At 43.7% G+C, this 25,178-nt stretch overlaps 1 protein-coding gene and 1 pseudogene across 47 annotated transcripts in view; one reads left to right on the top strand and one right to left on the bottom strand.

Moving 5' to 3' along the window:
- The window catches only part of TRIM2 (tripartite motif containing 2), a 186,376-nt gene that overhangs the window by 71,227 nt on the left and 89,971 nt on the right, over positions 1 to 25,178 (bottom strand). For 8 of the 47 annotated variants that reach the window (XM_065545600.1, XM_074040630.1, XM_074040645.1 and 5 more), the window contains exon 1: positions 9,129 to 9,357. The exons of 38 other annotated variants lie outside the window; for them this stretch is intronic. In XM_065545600.1, the coding sequence (XP_065401672.1) occupies positions 9,129 to 9,131 (3 nt within the window). In that variant the 5' untranslated portion in view covers positions 9,132 to 9,357. Of the gene's footprint in view, positions 1 to 8,973; positions 9,358 to 25,178 lie in introns of those variants that run through there. One more of the 47 variants, XM_074040637.1, reaches the window with a different exon arrangement.
- On the top strand, positions 998 to 1,092 carry LOC123573758 (U6 spliceosomal RNA; annotated as a pseudogene).

The following is a 25,178-nucleotide window of genomic DNA, read 5'->3' as shown; positions in this document are numbered from 1 at the left end:
TAATCCCAGCACTTTGGGAGTTCAGGTGAACAGATCACTTGAGCCCAGGAGTTCAAGAGCAGCCTGGGCAACATGGTGAATCCCCATCTCTACAAAAAAATACAAAAAAAAGGTCGGGCGCAGTGGCTCACACCTGTAATCCCAGCACTTTGGGAGGCCGAGGTGGGTAGATATCAAGGTCAAGAGATCGAGACCATCCTGGTCAACATGGTAAAACTCCATCTCTACCAAAAATATAAAAATTAGCTGGGCGTGGTGGCACACACCTGTAGTCCCAGCTACTCAGGAGGCTGAGGCAGGAGAATCGCTTGAACCTGGGAGGCGGAGGTTGCAGTGAGCACAGATCGTGCCACTACACTCCAGCCTGGTGACAGAGCGAGACTCTGTCTCAAAAAAAAAAAAAAAAAAAAATTAGCCAGGCATGGTGGCACACATATATAGTCCCAGCTGCTCAGGAGGCTGAGGTGGGAGGATTGCTTGAGCTCGGGAGGTCAAGGCTGCAATGAGCCGTTAGCATGCCCCTGCACTCCAGCCTGGGTGACAGAATGAGACTCTGACTCAAAATAAAACAATAAAATAAAATAACATATAGAACCTTGTGAAGCACCTGCTATACAAGAGTGACACATTCAGACAGAACTCATTGCATAGTTAAACGTGTAGGTATGACATCCAATCAGCCACCATTATCTGCTAGACTTTCCATAGAGTGTTTCTCTAAAGTAGCTCATCTCTCAGGGGCTCAAAATGTTGGGAGCCTGTCTGTTTTCTTAACCACATCCCTATGACATCAGACTAGGGGAGGAATGGACTTGTCTGTCTTAATCAAAACCAATGCTCAGGGTTTCAATGACTGGCCCAAGGTCATTTAGTAAAATCAGTGAATCAGAAAGGTCAGATTTCAAGTTTTCTGCCTTATCTGATAAATCAATGATGTAAGTTTAACACTTCACTAGAGACAGTGTGTGTATGTGTGTAACTAGTAAAAATGGCAAGAGTGCTCACTTTGGTGGCACTAAAATTTGAATGATACAGAAAATATTGCCCCTGAGCAAGAATGGCATGCAAATTTGTGAAGTGTTCCATATTTTCTTTAAAAAGATGTTAAACTTTTCCATTGAAATCAGTTAAAAATAATTTTATTTTGAATAGCTTTTGAAATTTTTCATAGTACCCTTTGAAATAATCAGAGCCATGCTGGGTATTGAAAAAAGCAGAGAGAAAGCATCATACTGAATTTTACTCCTTTTTTTTAACCTTACAATTTTGGATTTGGGGCAAGAAAAAAATTTGTTTTAATCAAATGATATACATTGACTAAATGAAATTTCTTGAGCCAATATTTTGCGCTCTAAAGCCGAAAATGAAAACATTTCATTCTAACTTTCTGATAATTATTGTAGTGGGTGAGAGCAAGTCTCTGTATTGTAGTATTGTTAATTTGCATGGTAAATTAATTAAGTTTACTCATTAACACTAATTTAAAATCATGACAGTATCACAGATCTGTCACGAGTGACCTGTTGAAGGCATCTGGATTTTTAGAACTCCCAGAATCAACACAAAAGTTTTCCAATCCCCAAAGATCCCCAAATTTGCCAGGATAATATCCTTCCCTGGATACCGGCACTAGGAAGAAAATTTGACTGCTCCTAATGGGACCATGTGCTCAGAAGAACTGAGGCACAGAATGAGCTAATAGGCACTGTGGGAAGTTTGAATCAGTCCAAATATGCCATGAGGAATACACTCAATATACAATAGCCTTCAATCAATGAGTTGGGGCACTACCACAGTTTCTGGTCTCCTTGATTAAAAAAGCAACAAATGTTTCATCTAGATGCTTTGCTGGTCTCCTTTCCCATCTTGCTTTCTAAATTGTCAGAGACCCTTCTTACCTACATAACCAGTGGAAGTCAGTGCACTATAATGAAAGAGATCAGAATATAGAACTGCTCTTCTAAATGCTGGAGAGTTGCAAAACTAACTTCTGAAGGGATCCGTGTGAAAACATGCCTGGGGTGGACTTTGCCTGTAAAGAAGCCCGAATGCTTTTGGATGTAGGAACTAACATCAGACACATTGACAAAAAGCCAGTAGAAAGGAAATGGTAGCAAAGGCAGAAAGAACCACTTTAAAATAATACAAATGGTCAACATTAGTCTGACATTGACCTTAGCCAATGAGAGTTTTCATATGGATGACTAGCCGAGGTTCCCTGTCTGTGGAAAACAAACAGCAAGACCCCTTACAAAGAAGCTCACTCCCCTTTGTCCAGCTCAGTGTCACCTGCTCACTCCAACCATTCTGTTCAAAACTGCATCTTGCCACCAGTTACCTAGCACTGCTATCCCCGGTCGTTGCTTGGTTTTTCTCCATAGCACTGGTCACCTCCTGTTACAGATCCCATGTCTGTGTCCCTCCCAAATTCATATGTTGAAGCCCTAACCCCCAGTGCCCCCAGTGTGATGGGATCAGGAGGTGAGGCCTTTGGGAGGTGATTAGGTCATCAGGGTAGAGCCCTTATGAGGGGATCAGTGCCCCTGTAAGAGGAGATAAGAGGGGGACTGCTTTCCCACTCTGTCCGCTCTTTGCCATGTGGGCCATCTGCCTATAAAGCCAGAAGAGGGCCTCACTAGAACCCACCATGCTGGCACCCTGATCTCAGATTTCCTAACCTCTAGGACTGTGAAACAATACATTCTTTTTGTTTAAGTCATCCAATCTATGGCATTTTTGTTATAGCTGCTGGCACTAAGCCTTCCGACATACTATGCAATTTATATATTTTTGATATCGTCTCCGCCCTCCCCCTAGAATGTAAGGCCCACAAGGGCACGGATTTGTGTCTGACTATTCACTGCAGTAGTTCCAGCACCTAGAAGGGTCCTGGAACATAGTAGACATTATTTTTGAATGAATCAAACTAGCAAAATATAACATGGAAATGGACTTATTCACAGCAGCAGCAAAGAGCAGCACTTGCTGAATTCCATGATAAAGAGTATGGTTGTTGCTGGTCATCTGAATGTTTGCATCTGACCTCGGACATTACCTGCTTCCCTATGTGATAGTCTTTTTTTTTCTTTTTAAGACAGGGTCTCTCTCTGTCACTCAGGCAGAGAGTCTGAGTGACGTGATCACAGCCCACTGCAGTGCAGTGACGTGATCACAGCCCACTGCAACCTCCACCTCCAAGGCTCAAGTGAAAGTCCCACCTCAGCCTCCCAAGTAGCTGCGACCACAAGTGGGCACCACCATGCCCAGCTAATTTTTGTATTTTTTGCAGAGAAGGTGTCCCACTATGTTGCTCAGCTGGTTTTGGACTCTTGGGCTCAAGTGATCCTCTTGCTTCAGCCTCCCAAAGTGCTGGGATTACAGGCGTGAACCACCTGGGAGGCCCAGCCTCCCATGTGATAGTCTAATGCTCAGCAACATAAGCCATCATCCAGAGGGTAAACATTAGTGACATATTTTAACATGTTCACAGATGCAGAAAAAGAAGCAGAACTATTGAGTACATGAAAGCACCTTCACAAAAATTATGACAGTGAGAAAAATCTGGCATACAAAAACTGTGACAGTGAAAGGAATCTGACATAGCTGACTCCATCTTCCTTCTAACCTCCATGCTGTCCTTGTTTATTCCTGGATGCAGGCCAAACTAACTTTGGGAGCAATTTAGTTTATAGTTTAACTTTAAAACAGGAATGATAACAGCCCGTTCCTGAAACAAGCCCCTCCTTGCTCAGGATAAAAACCACCTTTATAAAACTAACAAATAAGACCAGGCGCGGTGGCTCACACCTGTAATCCCAGCACTTTGGGAGGCCAAGACAGGCAGATCACGAGGTCAGGAGATCGAGACCATCCTGGCTAATACAGTGAAACCCCATTTCTACTAAAAATACAAAAAATTCGCCAAGCGTGGTGGCGAGCACCTGTAGTCCTAGCTACTCAGGAGGCAGAGGCGGGAGGATGGCATGAACCCGGGAGGCGGAGCTTGCATTGAGCAGAGTCACACCACTGCACTCCAGCCTGGGCGACAGAGCAAGACTCTATCTCAAAAACAACAACAACAACACAAAACTAACAAATTAGCCACAAGGTTAGAATTATGGTTCAGTCAGGAGCCCTGTAGCCACAGGAAGCAAGATTCCTACCCTCCCCAGTTGCTCCTATAGATAACATCACTATTGTATTGTGCAGGGTCTGGATTTTATTGAATAAATAAATAAAATAAAAAATAAAAAAAGTCACTATTGTAAAACCTAAGATTGGTGTTCGAGATATTTTTCAGACCCTGTATTCTGAGGGACCAGCTGGCATCACCCAGAGCAGTAAGCTGGCTCCACGAGTTTTGTAATTCCATCCAGGAAGTGAAGACAGCCAGAAGACGGCTTCAACCGCCTATGATTTCATCCCTGACCCAAGCAATCAACACTTCCCATTCCCTAGCCCCCTGCCCACCAAACCACCCTTGAAAAACCCTTGTCTTGGAATTTTGGGGAAGTCTGATTTGAGTAATAAAATCCAGTCTTCCACTTAGCTGGCTCTGCATTTATTAAACTCTTTCTCTATTGCAATACTGTTGTCTTGGTAAATCGGCTGTATCTGTGCACTGGGCAAGAAGAACCATTGGGCAATTACAGACACATATGCATGGAAATAAAAAGCCTAAAAAGGTTGGCACATAAATCCCTTATTAATGGGGGCTTGCCAACTAAACAGAGCTTGTTGTGGGAAAAGCAATTCAATGATCACATAACAAAATCCTTGGGCATACAAAAATCCGGCTCCAGCGTTTCTTCCCTCACATCATCTCTGGTGTTTTTCCTGGCTCACTTTCTCAAATCTCCTACAATGTGGTGGAAATTAACCACTGAATGCAAAAGAACTTGATAGGAGAAGCTGAAATGAAAGAAAAATGCCTATGTCCACAATTCTAAGATTTAGACCACATTTCCATCCCAAATTATACCGTTTCAATCAGAAAACTATCCAGACTCTTTATTGCTGACACCACAGTGAGGAAGAGCAGGAATAAAGAATGGCAGAGAAAAGCCAATGTTAAATCGCTCTTCTTGAGGAGGGGAGGGAGCTGGCAAAATCTTGTCTGCCTGTTCTAGGGAATGTGGTAGGGTAACAGAGGCCAAGATTCTGCTAAAAAATAAAATTTTAACAAGTGATTTGTGGGTAAGAGGTCACATATTTGATTATACATCATCCTAAAGATACTCAACTACATTCCTACTGTCTAATTTTATGGTATTCCTGGGTTATTGCTTCTCTTTGGTGCCACTTTAGTTGGATTTATTTATTAAGATGCCTTTTTCTTTTTCTCTCCCTAAGACATATTCTCCCTCTGTCTCCCAGGTTGGAGTACAGTGGTGTGATCTCAGCTCACCACAACCTCCACCTCCCAGGTTCAAGTGATTCTCCTACCTCAGCCTCCAGCCTAGCTGGGATTACAGGTGTGCCCCACCACACCCGGCTAATTTTTGTATTTTTAGTAGAGACAGGGTTTCACCATATTGGCCAGGCTGGTCTCGAACCACTGGGCTCAAGCAATCCGCCAGCCTTGGCCTCTTAAAATGCTGGGATTACAGGCATGAGTCACTGTGCCCGGCCCGGCCCATTTTTTATTGTTCTCATGCAGACATGCAAACATCTGCTTTCCAAGCAATTACAAATCTTCTGGTACATTTATAGAAAGGAAATCCTGAACCATTTGGATTATCTATAAATCACAATATGCTACCCTGTACCTGCCAGAACATGTGGCATAAATTAAAACGATGAAAAAGGTATTTGTAATGTTTAAAATCATGAGCCTATTATTATTTGCCTGCAATTGAATTGGATTGTTACTGAGGACTCAATTAGAAGAAAAGAGGACAATCTTTAGTGAAATTAAAACAGGGTGACCCATTTCCAGTTAAATCAAGCCTCTATCCCAGATGGGCCATTTTGTAAATCAGAAGGCTAGATGCATTATCTTTCCTGATGATGATGATGATGATGATGATGTGTGTGTGTGTGTATGTGTGTGTGTGTGTGTGTGTGTGTGTGTGTGTGTGTTTGGGGGGAAGGCATTCAAAAGCCATCTCCTTTAACTTTTGTCTTCAGGCAGGGTGTGTCCAAGCTCTCCAAGGTTCTTTTTCTCCTTATTTTCAGAGTCAGATGTATGACAGCTTCCTCAGATGAATTGGTTTTTACCAAATGGAAGCTGATTTTTAAGCTGAGCCCCTGACTTGTCTTTATGATATGTCATGAAGACATATTTCCCCTTATTATTTCCCCTACCTCTTTCTTTAGTATATAAAGAAGGCCATTGCCTCACCTTTGGCAGCAATTGTTAAGATCAAGCTGGGTCTGTGTGGTGGAATGTTAAGTGGTCAGGCTAATAGACATTCATCTCACAGCACTCTGGGACAGTCAAGATGCTTGGGGTCTCCTCTCTCTACATCCATCACTTTGCCAGGTCTCCTCCCTTGCTTTGCTTGGGGACTACACAAAGAGGTCAAGTATTCTGGGACCACAAAAAAGGTAGAGATCAGCAAGGGAGCTAAGTGCTGGTACCTTTCTAGGGGTTGGAAGAAACTAGCAAGACGGGAAAGGAGAAAATTATTTCACAACACAACTAAGAGACACAGCTCTACATAATAGGAACCTCCTTTTTGCTCCCGGTATACAGGAAGCACATTATTTAATTCTGTTGTTGATTAGAATTAAGTACTTAAATTAATAATGTTTAAAAATAATAATAATAAGCACTTAATGGAAAAATGGAGGCTGTCGAGAATGTGAAGACAGAAGAGGTAAAGTAAAAGGGAATAGAAAGATTTGCATACTAAAAGCAGAAATCTGTTTCCTGCAATGATGCTATTTGAATACTTGGCTCATTATTTTCTCACTTTCTGGTCCAATCTAAAGCTCCAAATTCTATGAGGAAATCTAATCCGTTGAATTCAGACCATCTGCACAATAAAAATATTCAGAAAACCCTAATAGCCAACCCTATAATGGAGCAAATTCCACTCTGAACTAAAGCCTTTGTATAAGTAATAAAGGGACAGAGATGGCACCAGAGATTAAAGAAAAAGGCTGTCACAGGTATGTGCAAATCATCATTTTGCTGTAGTAGGAAGTAATTCAAGTCACATTTTTTGAAGAAAAAACTACGACAGTAAACAATTTGGCAGCAAATTTTTTAAAATTCAAAAGTATTTCTCTTCTATACATTTCAATAATATATAAAATATTTGGGTAGTCTTAGTTTTATAAGAGAAATAATTAAAAGAGGCAAAAGGGAGTCTTAAAAATTGCTACATATTTGGGATTTTCCCCTACCTAATAAAAAGAGATAAAAGAAAGGCCTAAGTATGTAGAAATTAATGCTTAAGGATACCCAGATAAAGAACATTTTCATTTCTTAGTAAGACAAAGAATGAGTGTTTTAACTTTATTTCACAAGCAACAAAATCCATGAAGCTTTTGTCACAATAAAAAAATAATTAAGTCATTGCAGGACTATAGTATTAACTATGGCAAAAAATGTATATAGATTTTAGTCTCCTTTTAAAAAATGTGTGAGTTACATACACGCATTCGTATATCTTGAAACAGCATGTTCTATCAGAGAAAATTTTTACATTCAGCTGTGTTTTAAGCTTTCCAATGCAAATCGCTTGTGTCTTCCTATGAGAAAATTGGACAGAAACACTTAAAGGTTTAGGAAGGGTTACTACTCATGTCTCTGCATCCGAAAGCTGCTTTCTCATACCACAGCACACATGAAACTTCTCATTGTGTGCTGCTCGGGAGGGGCGTGCATTATTTAACATTATAGTGGGTTAGGAACAGTGGGACTCAAGCCTGTGCCTGAAATAATGAAAGACACCAGAAAACAGATTCACACTAGGCAGAACTGAATCCTAACACTTAATAAGTCATTTGAAGAATTCTGCATGAACAAATGGCTCTCCTTACATATATACTGGAGTTTAAAACCTTCTTTTAAAACAAATTTTCGTAACGAATAAAACTGCTGTAACATGATCTAAGCTAGAGAAACAATCTTTTAAACACTTCATTCTGAAAGCTATTACATTGAAACTATCTTTTCCATTAGACAAAAAAACCATTTTATCTTTTGGTTCAGAAATCCATTTATTAACATTCAATTTTTAATTTAAAACAAACAGCCTTGCTACTCGCTCTCCTATCCCCCCAAAAAGAAGGAATAATGACAGGGTGGGGCATACTTGTAGAAAAAGCTCTGACACAAAAATAATCCCCACTGTTTCAGGAAGCAAACCTAAGGACCAATCCAAAACTCAAGGATTTTTTTTTTTTTCCTGTCTAATGCTATCATTGAGCTCCACCCAGATTTGACTGTACTTGAAAGGCAGGAAAAAAAATTGTCAGAAAAAAACAAATTATCTCCTACATGTTTGTTTGCTGGCCCTCAATGGCATTCAGAATTCAGAGGGTCGAGTCATGCATTATGAATGAATGGGTTTCCAATGGTAACTGCCAGCCATGGAACTCAACCCCAGGGTTCTTTAATAGAGGACAGAGTGGGGGAGGGTCGCACGTTCTCCTCCACCCTGGGGCAGCGGGGAAGGAATCCTGCAAATTAAACATTTCATCTCCATGTTTGCACCCAACGGAGAGATGCAGGGGGCAAAATTCTTCTGTTTAAAACAAGCCAAGATACACACTAAAATAAAGACTGGTAAAAATACAAATCTAGTCAGATCACATTAGAACTTGATAAGAAAATCTTGCATGACTTTCTCCCCATACTTGTTAATTTGGTGCCTTTGTTTAAGCAAAGAATGGGTCTCTATTTTACAGCTACAGAGGATGCAGCATCGCCATGAGAGATGAGGGGAGAAAAAAAGAACCGAGAGAGCAGGAGAAATCAGTTACCCACCTGGCTAAGCAGTCTGAACATTTAGGACCTACCCATTTCTGAAGACAGACAGACTAATCAACGAGGCATCAAATGCTCCCCAAGTCTGTCGCTGCAGCTACGCGGCAATCCAAAAGAACAACGCACGTTTCTGCTAACACCTCAAGTTGGGAAGCACCATGCAAAGAGACTGGTTAAAATTCCCTACCATGCAGTGCAGCCATCATCAGAAGCCCAGCATATCTTCTGCTCTAAGTAGTGATGTGCCAGTTGATGCACAGAACAGAGGAAGAGAAAAATGGAGGAAATAAGAGAAGGCTGGAAAGTCGCAGGAATGTTTCTGGGTCATTAACAAGTGGAAGACCCCCTTCAGTATTCACACCAATCGGTCTTGATCTTACAGGACATCTTTTTCTCACTGAGCGTCTGTTGAAAAGACTGCAGCAAACCAGGCAAGGGATTATGGGATAGGGATGCAGCAGCGAGCTGCAATGAGATTCGTGGGTGGCTTGCTTTCCCTCTGAGTCAGCAGTCAGCTGTTTCCATGCTCTCGTGCTGGGCTCCATCACCAGAAAGTGACTGCAGGATTAACCAGGGGAGAGGCGACCAGTGCAGTCTCCGCGCAACGCAGCTGGGGCAGGTACAGGGAGTGCTACAGATCAGACGGAAGGAGTGCTGGGACGCAAACGGTGAACACAGTGAGAATAGATTCTAGGGAGAAGGCATATGGTACCTCAAAATGAAAAGTTCACATTTAGAGAAGTGCTTTGTGTGAGTGTGAGAGCACACACTTGCTTGTTAGAAAGAGAGATGATTGATTTTCTTAGATGTCTCAAGTAGCTTGAAACACATAATTTTTTTTAATGCAACAAACAAACAAACAAACAAACAAACAAAACAGTCCAGTTCCACAAGCCCCTACTAATTTTCCTCTCTTGGTGTTTACCCAGGGCAGGGTCGATAAAATATGGTTCCACAAAGTCAAATCATGCAATGACATTTCTCTGCTTTTTGTGGTTCTAATGATTTAGAGAAAAATCATATGGTACATTTTTTGATTCGGGGATAACCAGACCCTTTTCTTTTTCTGATCACGAAGTTTTCAGTAAAAAGTTGAGAAACTTGACAAATAACATATTTGACTTAATTTCCTGCCAAGTCATGAAACTTAGTTTTAAAAGGTATTAATAATGTAAAAATGATCAGCAAGTAGCTATATAATAGTGATTAGGTCTCCAGATTACAAATAATAGTTTAGAATAAAAAATCTTACATATCAGCGTAGAATTCACAACCGTTCCTTTTTCTACAACAATAAAGGCAGGGAACAGTATTGCATCCTATTCCTTGTTTAGTTACTAGTTTCAAAGGGATTGCTAATAATGTTTATTTTAAAAAACTGGGCATCTGCATATTTGATTACATGAATATTTATCACATTCTTTCCACACAGTCAAGCATTACAGTGAGCCTTTGAAGGGGCCTCAGCTCTGCAGAGCAGTGATGATCGATCACCTTTGGCAGTAGTAGGAGGAGGGGGATCATAGAGAAAACAGCAAAATTGACAGACCTCAGAAATGCACATACATGCCAATTTTGGCGTGCCATTTTAGGTGATACACAGTTCTCAAAATCCCAGTTAACACCCTGCTTTAGAAGTTTTGCAGATTTTTTTTAAAGCTTCATTGAATTGTAATTCACATACCATACAATTCACCCATTTAAAGTGTACAATGTAATGGTTTTTAGTATATTCATAGATGTGGGCAACTACTACCACAGCCAATTTTGGAACATTTTCATCACCTCAGACAAACAAACAAACAAACAAACATCCAACTCTTTAGCTATCACTTTAGCTATCACTCTTTAGCTATACTAAATACTCTTTAGCTATCACTCTCTTCCCTCCCACATCACATCCCCACAGTCCTAAGCAATCACTAATCTAAACCTTTCTGTTGCTAAAGGTTTCCCTGTTCTGGACTGGAATCATATAATGTGTGGTCTTGTGTGTCTTGCTCTTTTCACTTGGCAGAATGTTTTCCAAGTTCATCCATGTGGTAGCATGTGTCACTATTTCATTCTTTTGTATGGCTGAACGATTTTCCATTGCATGAATTTAGCACCTTTTGTTCATCTGTTCATCAGCCAATGGACACTGGGTTGTTTCCACTTTTTGGCCATTATGAACAGTGCTGCTATAAACATTTGTGTACAAGGTTTTGTGTGGACATATGTTCTGCTTTAGAAGTTACAGTTTAATTAGGACCAACTCCTAAAACTAGAAGCAGGCTACCCCCACTGAGTTTTACAATATCTTTTTTCTAAGACAGGCCATCAGACAGGTGTCTGACTTACTATGACAGGAGTCCTTTCTTCTTCTCATTCTGCTACTAAGCCTATCCCAAAGCCAAATTCATCGAATGCTGACCCCTCCCCCAACACATTCTTTCTCCTGATCTCTCTCATTCTCTTCTTCCAGTCAACCCAGAGTCTTGGGACCTATAACTAGACCAGGTCTCTGTTCTCTGAAGGTGGAGAAGTGGGAGAGATCTTTGGTCTTGTTGCTGGGCTTCTAGCCAGAGGATGTTAACTTACTCATTCAATCATTCATTCCAATGAACACTTGTTGAGTGTTGTGTGTTCCAAGCACTGAGTAGGCACTGAGGATATAGAGAATAATTTAATATTTCTGAGCCCTCAGGGACATCACAATCTAGTGTGGGAGATGGGTTGATAAGCAGGCAATTGCAATTCAGAGTGATAAACGCTTAACAGCAAGAGAAAGCAAATGCTCTAGGTGCCCATAGAAGGGATATGAAGGGCCAGGGAGGCATGCGGAGCATTTCAGGCACTGAGTGCAGCACAGTCAAAGGCATGAGATGGCTCATGGGACCTGAGAGTAATACCTAAGTATAGCGGAAGCCTGGGGTAAAGGTAGAACAAATGCAGGTGATATCCATTTCTGATCTTTTACCTGGAATTGGGAATATCTCTTCCCTGGAAATAGCATTACATAGGATAGCTGAGTTTCGAATACCCTCACCACCATGGCTTAACTACTATATGAGTTAAATGGGTTTTGGGGGCTCAGAATCTAACAAACACACATAATACTGCTTATTATAGGAAAATGCAGCCTCGTTTTTAACGTATGTCTTGGCAAATGAAACCAACTGTTTATAAGTTGGGGCTTGGGTAACTGTGGGAGGCCTCCACCGAAGTGCCAAGCATCATCTCCTTGGCACTTCCTGAAAACAGGTATGTAGATGGTGATAGTGGCTGCTGGTTATGTTTCTGAGTTGGAGTTTCCCGTATTGTGGTCTCAAGTGGTCGGACTTGAGGGGTCTCAAGGGCAGAGAAGAGCCCAAGATTCTTGGGATTACAGCCACTGCACACCTTATTGACTTCTTGGAGCTGTCTTGCCTCTCCCCACTGTTTCCCTCCAGCTGAATGGAGATTAGAGCTAAACTGTCATCAGTCAGTCTATGATTTGTGCACTGGGGAAGTATACAGACAGTGCCTATGCATAAGAAGAGGATATATGCTACTAAATTGGGATTGGCAGGAGCATGAGAGATAGTGATCCAGTATTTACTGACCCTGTATGATGTGCCAAGTTCAATCCAATGCACTTTATATACAGTCTGCCTATCCCTGCTCAAGAAAATGTATCCCAGAAAGTAAACATCTTAGGATGGCATACAAGGTAATTTACAATCCGGCGTCTGCTTCCTGATTATTTTCTACCTTCTGTCCTCCCTAGTCACACTCCAGTTCGTAAGAATTCTGTTACTGGAAAGCAGTCCCAATCCAGACCCCAAGAGAGCGTTCTTGGATCTCCGGCAGGTAAGAATTCAGGGCGAGTCCATAGTGCAAAGCAAAAGCAAGTTTATAAAGAAAGTAAAGGAATAAAAGAACGGCTACTCCATAGGCAGAGCAGCCCCAGGGGCTGCTGGTTGCCCATTTATATGGTTATTTCTTGATGATATGCTAAACAAGCGGTGGATTATTCATGCCTCCTCTTTTTTGATCATATAGGGTAACTTCCTAACGTTGCCATGGCATTTGTAAACTGTCACTGCGCTGGTGGGAGTGTAACAGTGAGGAGGACCAGAAGTCACTCTCGTGGCCATCTTGGTTTTGGTGGGTTTAGGCCAGTTCCTTTACTACAACCTGTTTTATCGGCAAGGTCTGTATGTTGTGCCGACCTCCTATCTCATCCTATGACTTAGAATGCCTTAACCATCTGGGAATGCAGCCCAGGAGGTTTCAGCTTCATTTTACCTGACTCCTATTCAAGATGGAGTTGCTCTGGTTCAAACGCCTCTGATGATTCCACATGTATTTTTTTAGCAGTGGCTCTCAGCCAAAGGAATGGTACCAACCCCTCCCGTGGTGTAGTAGGGTATGCATTTAGAAATGTGAAGGGGCACTGTGGCTGTTATACCAGTATGTGTGGGGGCGGGTAACTACTAACATTTAGTGCCTGGGCATAGGGATGCCAAACCTGCTCCAGTGAATGGGAGAGTACCTTAAAAGTACATCTGTCCCCACAACACTAATGTCAGTAGCATCCCCTTCGAGAAACACTAATCTCTAGGCTCACCTACCACTTGTTCTGCCAGGAACACTCCCATCCTCTCCTGCCTCCTGCCCCTCGTTAACTTCTCGGATTCCTTTAGACTCAACAAAGCTACCACTCACTTTAGGAAGGATTCTCTGACTCTTCCTCTGATGCCCAGACCCTCCCACCCACAGTCTGGATTGAGTACCACTCCTGTGTACTCCACGGCATTCTTGCTGGAAGCTGTTGAAGGTTCCACCTTTTAACTCACTAACCCTTAGTGCAGTGCCTGTCACCTACTAGGTGCCCAATAAGTAGATAGGGAATGATGAAAGTCCTGTGAATGAACATATGACATAAAGGTGAAAGTTCATCTCAGAATTGAAAAATTAGTTGGATCAGAGACCATTATGGACAGGCAATTCTTCATATCTGCTAGTTTATGATTTAGAAAGTACTTTCACAAGCCGGGAACAGTGGCTTACGCCTGCCAGCACTTTGGGAGGCCAAGGCGGGTGGATCACAAGGTCAGCAGTTCAAGACCAGCCTGGCCAAGATGGCGAAACCCCGTCCCTACTAAAACTACAAAAATTAGCCGGGTGCAGTGGCAGGCGCCTGTAATCCCAGCTACTCAGGAGGCTGAGGCAGGAGAATTGCTTGAACCTGGGCAGCAGGGGTTGCAGTGAGCCGAGATCAGGCCACTGCACCCCAGACAGAGTGAGACAGAGTGAGACTCTGTCTCAAAAAAAAAAAAAAAAAAATAGAAAGTACCTTCATAGATTTTCTCTTTGATCCTCAAAGCTAACCTAGAAACAGGTAGAGCAGGCATTATTATTTTAGTGGAAATTGAGATGTAGAAAGGTAAAGTGACCAGCCCAGAATGGAGTAGCCACAATATAATAGAGGTGAACTAGAGTCCAGGTCTTGTGGCTGGCACCACTCCTCTTTCAGTATGTCACCTGCCCCAGGATGTGAAAGAACAGGAACAGTAATCAGGCAACTCCAGAGTAGAACAAAGCCCGCTAAGTAGAGAGGTGATGTGTTTCAGTGTGAGATAAATATAATGAACGAGAAGAGGCCAACTGAAATCAGGAGCTTATAAAAGCTGCCTAATGCAATCATCATTTCATTTTCTGTGTCTCTGATTTCAACAAACTTTATTGGGGTTGGAGGAGGCAGATAGGGAGAGATTAGTCAACAGATACAAAGTTACAGTTAGATAGGAGGAACAAGTTCTAGTGTTCTATTGTACAGTAGAGTCACTACAGTTAACAATAATGCATTGTAGATTTCATTTTTTAATTTGTATTTTTTGAGACAGGGTGTCACTCTGTCATCCAAGCTGGAGTGCAGTGGCGTGACTGCTGCTCACTGAAGCCTCGACCTTCTGGCCTCAAGCGATCCTCCCACCTTAGTCTCCCCAGTAGCTGGGACTACAGGCATGCACCACTGTGCTCAGTTAATTTTTTGTATTTTTTTATGGAGACAGGGTTTTGCCATGCTGCCCAGGCTGGTCTAGAACTCCTGGGCTCAAGTGATATGCCCATCTCAGCTTCCCAAAGTGTTGAAATCACAGGCGTGAGCCACAGTACCCGGCCTGTATATTTCAAAATAGCTAGAAGAGAGAATTTTGAATGTTCTCACTACAAAGAAAGGTATAAGGTGATGCATATGCTAAGTATCCTGATTTAATTGTTACACAATATGCATCCATATTGAAACATCACACTGTACCTCATTAACATGTCAAGTAGAAAAAAATTTTAAAGATATAAAGAAAACAAACAAACATAAAAACTTTATGAAAAGTATTGCCCAATGGTTTTATAAAAGAAGATGGTAAGAAGTAATTATTTCCAGCCTTCAGTTCAAGCATGAGCAACTGGAGAGGAAGTATTATTATGATGGATTTCACAGGTTAGCACTCCAGGTGTGGCCCTCAAAGCCCAGCTCCTTCTGGACAGTCCAGACTCTCTGTAGTCAGTTTGATTAAGTGGTTTGGTTTGGACCCCAAGAGGCTGAGCCCCTTCCTCTCTACTGGCAGTAGCCCTGGTGAGGCCCCCTATGTTTAAGGGTTGGGATCATTCATTAGAGGCTGTGGGGAAGGTTTTAAGAACAGACAGGACAGTCAGGAAGTAATGGTGAATGAAGCAGAAAGGACTTTCTCTTAAGCATCCTTAAAAGAGAAAAGGTGCAAGTTGGCCTTAACCTGTTGGGGTTATATGGATAGGAGTAGATTTATCAGGAACCAGCTGACCCAGTTCCAATCCAAGAATTCACACCAGAACTGGCCTGGCCTTGGGATGACCCTTTAATGTTATACATTGCACAAATGATTGTGTGCCAGTGGTACACAAGGCACTGGTGATACAAAAATAAATGACATGAACAGAACCTCTCAAAATCATTCCTGGGGACTGAGTTATTTGCCTCCAGCTCACAGTTGTGTTGACTGGGTCTCAAGGATCGGGATAGCCCTTTGCAGCCAGGCTGTATTTGCAGTAAAGGTGACCCAGGTCTAGCACCCCTGACTCCCTGCCCAGTATGTTTCCCACAGGGAGCTGCCCCAAACTGAAGACATATCCAGGTGGGATCTGCCCAGCACAGAACAGAGCAAGACCTTCACTTTGCTTGCTCCAGGCTCTATCCTTCTATTAAGTACCTCTGAGGTCCTTGTACCTTTCTTGGCACTTTTCTCATATTGACTCATATTGAACATAAATTCATGCCCAGCAACCCTATCCAACAAGGAATTTTGGTTGGTCTGGTATCATTTATTCTTATGGAACTCAGGATGCTTTTTTTTTCTAGGTACTTACAAACCATCCCATTAATAATCCTTCTCTAGCATTATTCTTGATAGAGAGTTCTGTAGTTTTGTAGAAAAGACTGACGTAGGCCTGGTGTGGTGGCTCACGCCTGTAATCCCAGCACTTTTGGAGGCCAAGGCAGGCAGATCCCTTGAGGTCAGGCGCTGGAGACCAGCCTTGTCAACATGGTGAAACCCGGTCACTACTAAAAATACATAAATTAGCCAGGCATGGTGGCACGTGCCTGTCGTCCCAGCTTCTCCGGAGGCTGAGGCAAGAGAATCACTTGAACCCAAGAGGCCGAGGTTGTAGTGAGCTGAGATGGGGCCACTGTGCTCCAGTCTGGGTGACAGAGTGAGGCCTTGTCTTGAAAAAAAAAAAAGAAAGAAAAAGAAAAAAAAAGAAAAAAGAAAAAAAAAGACAAGCAAAAACAAGGCTCTGCTATGCACTGATTATTAAATGCCCAAGTAATAACATATCTACCCCTTCATTATTCTTTGTCCTGCTCTGACTATAACAAAAAGCAAAGGCAAGCAAACACAAAGCTCTTTTGTTTCGCCCATTGTTAGGCCTGGAGAATTCAAAGTTAACTATGTATCCTGAGTATACCCGGAATGTCATCTCCCAGTGCTAACTATGGGTTCCTGATTGCACCTGTGTCTATACCGATGTGCACATCGGTATCAAGTATTGTTTTTCTCTTAAGCAGAGCTCCATGACCACACTTCTTAATTTAACAATTAAATTCAAGGCCGTGCCAAGTTCCTGCTTGCCTCACCAGTTTACCTTGTTTAATTAATGCAGTGGTTTTGACTACAGGGCTGGGATTTAAGAGTCCGGGAGTCTCTGTGGGCGACTGAGCTGGCGGAGGCCGAGCAGAGCCTCCAGGGTAGGGGCGGAAGCAGGGAGGCGGCCGAGGCGGACGCGCTGCTAATAATGCCTGCCTCTTCCACACATTCCTTCCTCTCGGTCCCAGACAGTGGATTACTTTTAGACCAATATGTAGTTCAGAGAGAACCTCACAAATGTTCTTCTCTGCTGACCGAATCACCCGACCTCTACGATTCCATCCTACGGTCATAACCACAGACCTGGGGAAATCTCAGACAGCCCCGGCCTCGCAGGCCAGGCGGAGCCAGGAGCGCTTTCACTCCTCGGGCTCCGCCTCGCGCCCGGGCTCCATGGCAACAGGCCCCGCCCCGAGGCGGGAGCCGAGCTGCTCTTAGGCGGAAGAAAAGCAGGCGGATCCCCTCCACCCAGATGGCGATTGCGCGGTGGTATTCCGAACCTCTGTCTTTCCCCCACCCCCTCTGGGTTTCCTTTTCTAACCTTTTTGTCTCACCAGGAAACAGAATTACTCTGTAAAAGAACTGATTCAAGTGGTGGCGGTGTGGGGAAGAGGAGGGAGTCAGGCCCGCGGTGACGGCATTAAAAGCTAGGAGACCCGGGGATCGTCCCCGCCTGGCCCTCCAGCAACGGGGGTTCTCTCGACTGTGGCCTTTTCCCGTGTCCAGGGTTGACAGCTCTCTGCCTGCCAACCCTGGAGGGTTCTGAGCCGATGCGCCCATGGTGGGGGTGGGACTTTCTCCGGGTAACATGCCTAGGTTTTCATGCTTTAAAACCTGGAGGTGACACTGAAGTAGGAGTTTGGGCACTTTGGCAGAGGGAGCTAATGCGAGGACAGGGGAATCTGACACCATCCTCAGAAGGCTGCCCCTCCAACTTGTTACCAGAAGAGTATTTTCCTAAGCAGCCTGCCTGGCGCTACAACTCAGGGTCACTTTCATCCACGATTAGAATTCTACGATGAAAGTCAGAATGCATCTGCGATTAAGGCACGGCTCCGGAGACACATCTGGATTTGCTTTATCTGCAGGTTGCTCCTTGCCTCTCTGTTAGCTCATTTGTAAAATGATACGTCCTAATGCCATTGTGATGATTAAATGATCCAGTGTGTCAGTGTCAGCCCCAGGCCTAACACACAGTCTCAGGTGCGGTGGTGAAGAGGATGGGCTCTAGAGCCAAGAATGGGTTTGGATCCTGGCTCTGCCACTTATAAGTTGTATAACCCTGGGTAAGTAATTTAACCTCTATGCCTCAATTACCTCAAGTGTACGGAGGATGACAAGGGTACTGACTACATAGCATTGTTAGGAGAAGGAAATCGTTTTAGTCTATATAAAGGACCTGATCCAGTCCGGGCGCGGTGGCTCACGCCTGTAAAATCAGCACTTTGGTAGGCCGAGACAGGTGGATCACCTGAGGTCAGGAGTTCAAGACTAGCCTGGCCAACATGGTGAAACCCTGTCTCTACTAAAAGTACAAAAACTAGCTGGGCATGGTGGCAGGCGCCTGTAATCCCAGCTATTTAGGAGACTGAAGCACAAGAATCGCTTGAATCCGGGAGGCGGACGCTCCAGTGAGCGGAGATTGCGTCAGGGCACTCCAGCCTGGGTGACAGAGCGAGACTCCGTCTCAAAACAAACAAACAAACATGATCCAGTGCCTGATGCATCATAAGCAGTCAGAACATAAATTATTACTATCATTATTATGGCCACTACTACATTTATGAGTTCCTTTAGAAATGACTGATAATTCACTTTTTTACTCCTGGAGCTGGGCTCATTTAAGGATTCAGTAAGCCTTTGTGGGGGTTTTTTGGACATATGAATAGCTTAATAATACACTACACCTCACCACCCTTTAATAAGCCACACAAAATACATCAATAAATGAGAGTGAGTAGAATCATGCAAAATCAGAAGAGATATTTCTATACAGTTTTTTTGTTTGTTTGTTTCTTTGTTTGTTTTTTTTTTGAAACAGAGTCTCACTCTGTCTCCCAGGCTGGAGTGCAGTGGCGCTATATTGGCTCACAGCAACCTCAACCTCCTGGGTTCAAGGAATTCTCCTGCCTCAGCCTCCCGAGTAGCTGCGATTACAGTCGTGCGCCACCATGCCCAGCTAATTTTTTTGTATTTTTAGTGGAGACGGGGTTTTGCCATGTTGGCCAGGCTGATCTCGAACTCCTGACCTCAAATGATCTGCCTGCCTCGGCCTCCCAAAGTGCTGGGATTACAGCCGTGAGCAACCGCACCCAGTGCCTGTACACTTTTATCACACCAGCCTGAACACAGCCTCCCTCTGCATCCTCACCCACTTAGCACTGGTGTGTCCTTGCTGGTTTTGACACAGCTGAGAGGCTGCAGTGCTACTTTGTTACTCTTGCTGAGGTCTCACACTAACTCTAGTCCCAGGCCAGTCCCAGGAAGGAAGAGAGCCTGTTCATGCCTACCTGCCACTGGTTCTCATGAGAAAGAAACCTGGACTTTTGTGCTGGTCAGCGGCATGTGGAAATGAGTCCTCATTGGCCAGTATCTCTTCCTTAGAGCCAGCAGCCTTCTTAAAAAGATCAGAAGAGAAATGATTCCTTTTGGTCCCCTTCCAGCGTCAGTTTTGCCCTTTGACATAAGTCATCGTCTCTGGACATGAGAATGGGAGGCCTCACTTCCACGTCCTCCAAATGAATGCACTCTAAACAAATATTGATGCACCTCTCAAGGTTGGCATTGCATCTGGACCAGTGCCAGGAAGCCACAAGGCCACCAGAGGCAACGGGGAAGAGCAAGGGCGGAAGAATAGAAGCCAAGCTGCAGCAGATGGAATGTGCACACGGTCAGGTGAGGTCTGACCCAAGGGTGTTGTGCCTAGACCTGTGAGCCCTGAGTCAGGGTGAGCCCTGTGCCAAGCAGAACCATCCATGACCTCAGGGCCAATGCTGGGCACCCCTGACTCTTCCTTGATAATGTCTCTCATCCTCCATTCTTCCTCCCCCTTTCTCCTGCCCTCTTTCCTACTCCCCATCCACTTCATCAACAGGCTTTTAACTTATCTTCTACTATGTGCTGGGCACTGTGTTAGGAGCCACAGATAGTCACTATCCTTAAGGAACGTATACTTTCTCATAAGAGAGACAGATATTAAATCTCAAATTCTAAATTAAACTAAATTAAAGTACTTGAAATAAAAGTTAATTAAGCCTCAGACAATTAACGATTTTTATCTGTGGCCTCTACTTCAGACCCACCAAGGAAATGCATGGGTGTTGGTGTTCTGTGGTGGACAAGAATCCAGGCTCTGGAATCAGACAAATGTGGGTACAAATCCCACCTCTGATACTGCCCAGCTGTGTGATTTTGGCCAAATTACAGCACCTCTCTGACCCTCCTTTTCTTCTTCTGTAAAATGGCAGTAAAAAGAGATATACTTTATAGGGATGTTATGAGGATTAAACAAAATAATGCCCAAAAGATGCTTAACACATTGCCTGGCACAGAGGAAGACCCAATATACGTGAACTATTGTTGCTGTTTATTTATACAAGCAAAGGGGTCAGCAAACCTTTTCTGTAAAGGGCCAGTATAGCAAACACTTTATGGACTTATGAGTCAATACAGTATCTGTTGCAACTGCCCGATTTTATTGTAGTGTGACAGCAGCCATTAACAGTAGGTAAAGGGGCTGAGTGTGGTGCCTCATGCCTGTAATCCCAGCACTTTCAGAGGCGGAGGCAGGCAGATTACCTGAGCTGAGAAGTTTGAGACCAGCCTGGGCAACATGGCAAAACCCTGTCTCTACAAAAAATACAAAGAAACTAGCTGGGCATGGTGGTGCACCCCTGTAGTCCCAACTACTTGGGAGGCTGAGGTGGGAGGATCGCTTGAACCCAGTAGGAGAGGTTGCAGTGAGCTGTGATTGCACCACTGCACCGCCATCCTGAGCAACAAAGCCAGACCCTGTCTCAAAATAAATAAGTAAATAAGCAAACAAATAAATAACAGTTGGTAAATAAATGATTATAACTGTGTTCCAATAAAATTATATTTATAAACACTGAAATTTGAAATACTTTTCTGATGTCACAGAATATTATTTTTCTGTTGTTTTTTTCCAAATTATTTAAACATGTAAAAACCATCGTTAGCTCACTAGTTGTACAAAAACAGCCCGTGGACCAAATTCGGCTCACAGGCCATAGTTTGCCCACCCCTGCTCAAGCTGAACAAAATGGCTGACACACTTTTTGTCGATTTTGCTTCAGAGGAAAATCCAGTTGGTGGGTTCATAATATGCTAATTCAGTGTCTGGACATTAAAACACAACCTGGTCTGACTAACAACATTATAAACCAACCCAAGGATAGCAAAAACCTTGTAAATGAAAAATAATACCTACAGTTTACTTGTGCATAAGCCAAGATAAGTAATCGGAACTTACCATTGGCTTGTGCAGAAGATAAGAAATGGAAAAGACAGTCATTTCCTCAGATGCATGATCACCCTGTGTTCTGCATGCGGAGGCAAGCTGCTCCTGACAGGTGCAAGAACCAACAGTGTGTGCACTTTGCCTGTCAGTGCTGTGCACAGAGAAGTGCAGCAAGAAACACCTCAGAGGGTCACAAGCCCCCTAGATTTTACCCACAGAGGATGGGAGAAAAAAGAATGTGTGCTGAATGAAGAAAGCTGGGAAAATGAGGGAAGGCAGGAGAAACCTCCAGAAACAGGCCAAGCCCCACCAACATAGAAATCAGATCACAAATGATTTAGCCGTAACAGGTATCCCAGGTTATGCTATGTAATTCCTAATTCCATTCTTTCCTTTCCTTCTCCCTTTCCCTCTTAAGTATCTGTGGAGAGAAATAGGACATTACGTTTTTTGTTTGTTTGTTTTGAGATGGAGTCTCACTCTGTCGTTCAGGCTGGAGTACTGTGGCGCAATCTTAGCTCACTGCAAGCTCCGCCTCCTGGGTTCACACCATTCCCCTGCCTCAGCCTCCTGAGTAGCTGGGACTACAGGTGCCCGCCACCACGCCTGGCTACTTTTTTATATTTTTAGTAGAGACGGGGTTTCACCGTGTTAGCCAGGATGGTCTCGATCACCTGACCTCGTGATCCGCCCGCCTTGGCCTCCCAAAGTGCTGGGATTTCAGGTGTGAGCCACCATGCCCGGCAGGACATTACATTTTGCTTTCTCCTGCAATGTAGGAATATATTTATTCTCTAGTTCATATCAAATTATTTGCAGGCCAGAAATTCTTTCTCTAATAATATTAAAATATGTACTTGTTCCAAAGACACTACAATTAATAAACTTGTTTCCCTTGACCCAGAGGAAATGCAAAGCTGCCTTATAAATCCATTCCAAGAATCAAATTTTTTCTTGTACATCTTAAAAAAAACTATGTGTTGCTGGGTGCAGTGGTACACACCTGTAGTCTCAGCTACTTTGGAGACTGAGGCAGGGGGATTACTTGAGCCCAGGAGTTCAAGATGGGCTTGGGCAACATAGTGAGACCTCATCTCTAATTAAAAAATGAAGAAGAAGAAGAAAAGAAGAAGGAAGAAGGAAGAAAAAAGAAGGAAGAAGGAAGAGAAAAGAAGGAAGAAGAGGAAGGAGAAGACGGAGGAGAAAAAGGAGGAGAAGAGAAGGAGAAGAGGAAAGAGAAGAGGAGGGAGAAGAGGAAAGAGAAGAGGAAGGAGAAGAAGAAGAAGATGGCGGCGGCATGGTAGCTCATGCCTGTAATCCCAACACTTTGGGAGGCTGAGGCAAGAGGATTGCTTGAGGCCAGGATTTCCAGACTAGCCTGGGCAACATAAGGAAACCCCATTTCTACAAAAAAATTTAAAAATTAGCAGGCAGTGGTGGCGCATGCCTGTGGTCCCAGCTACTTAGGAGGCTGGGGGAGGAGGGTCACTTAAGCCTGGGAGGTTGAGGCTGCAGTGAGCAGTGATTATGCCACTGTTCTCTCTCCAGTCTGGGCAACAGAGTGAAACCCTGTCTCAAGGAAAAAAAAAAAAAAAGAAGAAGAAGAAGGAGGAGGAGGGGGAGCAGGAAAGGGACGAGGAGGAGGAAGGAGAGGAAGAAACCACATATTATCCATGCCCAGCCATTTTTACTAGATAAAGAATTTGCTTATCCAGCCTGATTGACATGTTGAACCATCCACAAGGTCAGATGTCACAATAACGCCCTCTCACTTAGTAAGGACTCCTCTGGGAAGAACGTGGCCCAGGTACAGATGTCTCCATCCTTGATAGTTTGAGTCATAGATAACCAGCTGGCTGCCTACCAAGTTGCCACTTGGTTTTAACTACTATGTGTTGAAGAAAGAAAGCAAGTCTATTACTTAGACTTCTTTCGAAAGGAAAAAGTGAGGATCTGGGATCTAGCAAGGATGTAACTAACTGCATCCAGTGCGCCCCTTCCCTACCCATGAAGAAGCACAAGCCCACGCTCAGGGAACCTGGCACTGCCTTTTGTCTTCGCCCTGCCACATGGCACGGCACTGGTACTCTCTCAAGGAGTAAAAGTCACCCCATCATATGGATCTTCAGTTTTAAACCCAACAACCTGAATCAAGGGCTTAAACTCCATCACTTTCTCTATCACTTTCCAATCATGTGGGGGGCTTCAGTTCAGTTTGGTGGTGCTGATAGGAAACTTGGGGGCTCCACCCTAGCCTCAGGCCTAGCTCCTAGTCCACTTCCCTCCTTGCCTTGGCAGGGCCTCTACACCAGTAATGAAGCAGGAAGGCACAAGATTAGCATCCGTTCATGGAATCAGAGGTGTATTTGAAGTTGGAAAGGACCTTAGAGGTGACAGAGTCCTGTGGTTTTAAAGCTATGAAATCCTTTCTCTAGAGAGCTGCCCAGGCCCTGGGGCCCCTGCCAACATGCTTACCTTCCACTCGTGCTGCCTCCACTCCCGCCCATCTCTTCAGGACACCTGGTGCTCAGTGGACATATCCAGTTTGATCACCATTGTATAGACAAAGAAACAGAGAGCTGGGGAGGTGATTTGATCCCAGCCCCCACCACGCCCTACAACCAGCAAGTGGCAAAGCCATTTGCAGATCTCAGGCCTGACTCCGAGTGCCTGCTGCTCTCCATCTGCCCCGGCATCCACTCTTTACAGGCAGACCCAGGGAGCTGGAGGTCTGTGCAGGCTGCCTGAGTTTCTTTACAGTTTCAGTAGTTCTGTGGAGCCTGTTCCACAACAGACACAACTGGAAGTACAATAAGCAAAGGTCTTGCTAAATGAGACTAGAAAACAATTCTGAGGAATAGCAAATAGCTCTCATGCAGCAGCTGGTCTGCTTGAAGAGTTAATGGTTAAGAGTTTATAAATATGCAAACAACACGGTCGAACAGCAGGAGTTCCCAAGATAGCAGAGAAACAGGAACCTACCACAAAGGATGATGGTACTAAAAGGTTAAAAATCCGCCCATCCACATGGCAAAGGGCAGGGAATAAATAAACCACAACATCCTGTTAGAGGGGGATTCACAGAGAAGGCAGACTCCTGGGAATAGGAAAGAAAAAAAAAAAAAAAAGATACAAGACAAAATAGACCAAGGCTAAGTACCAATTTTGTGTAGTTAAGAACACGCATATCCTCAGAGTGACCTTGATAATAAAAATCCAACACTAAAATAAACATGTAAGAGCGGAGTTACATCATTAGCAGTTGTACAGACTGTTATGAAGCCTTTTAATCCAGTCAAATTGGTGAGCAGGGTGAAGTGATAAAAGCACAGATTTATTCAAAGGACCCACGTGGTTGGCATCAGATGGCCAGTGTGTTCCGGCACTTGGCCTGCCCCCTGTTCCATAATGGGCCTCGGTAGAATTCCCATTCTATTTTTAAAAAGCTGTTAACACATGTTTGTTTGCCCCCAGAAATGGGAAAACCCAATCTTCATTTAAACTTAGACTATAAAATTATTCATCATAAAAATAGGTTTCATTTCTATTTTTCTGTTTACTCTAATGGCCAGTGCTCTCCTAGCAGCATCCTGGGACCTTTATCTGGCAT

This window comes from Macaca fascicularis, chromosome 5 (assembly GCF_037993035.2).
Source record: "Macaca fascicularis isolate 582-1 chromosome 5, T2T-MFA8v1.1".
In the NCBI taxonomy this organism is placed as follows: domain Eukaryota; kingdom Metazoa; phylum Chordata; class Mammalia; order Primates; family Cercopithecidae; genus Macaca; species Macaca fascicularis.
Note: the sequence above shows the minus strand (reverse complement) of the source record. Positions and strands in the feature narration are given on the sequence as shown.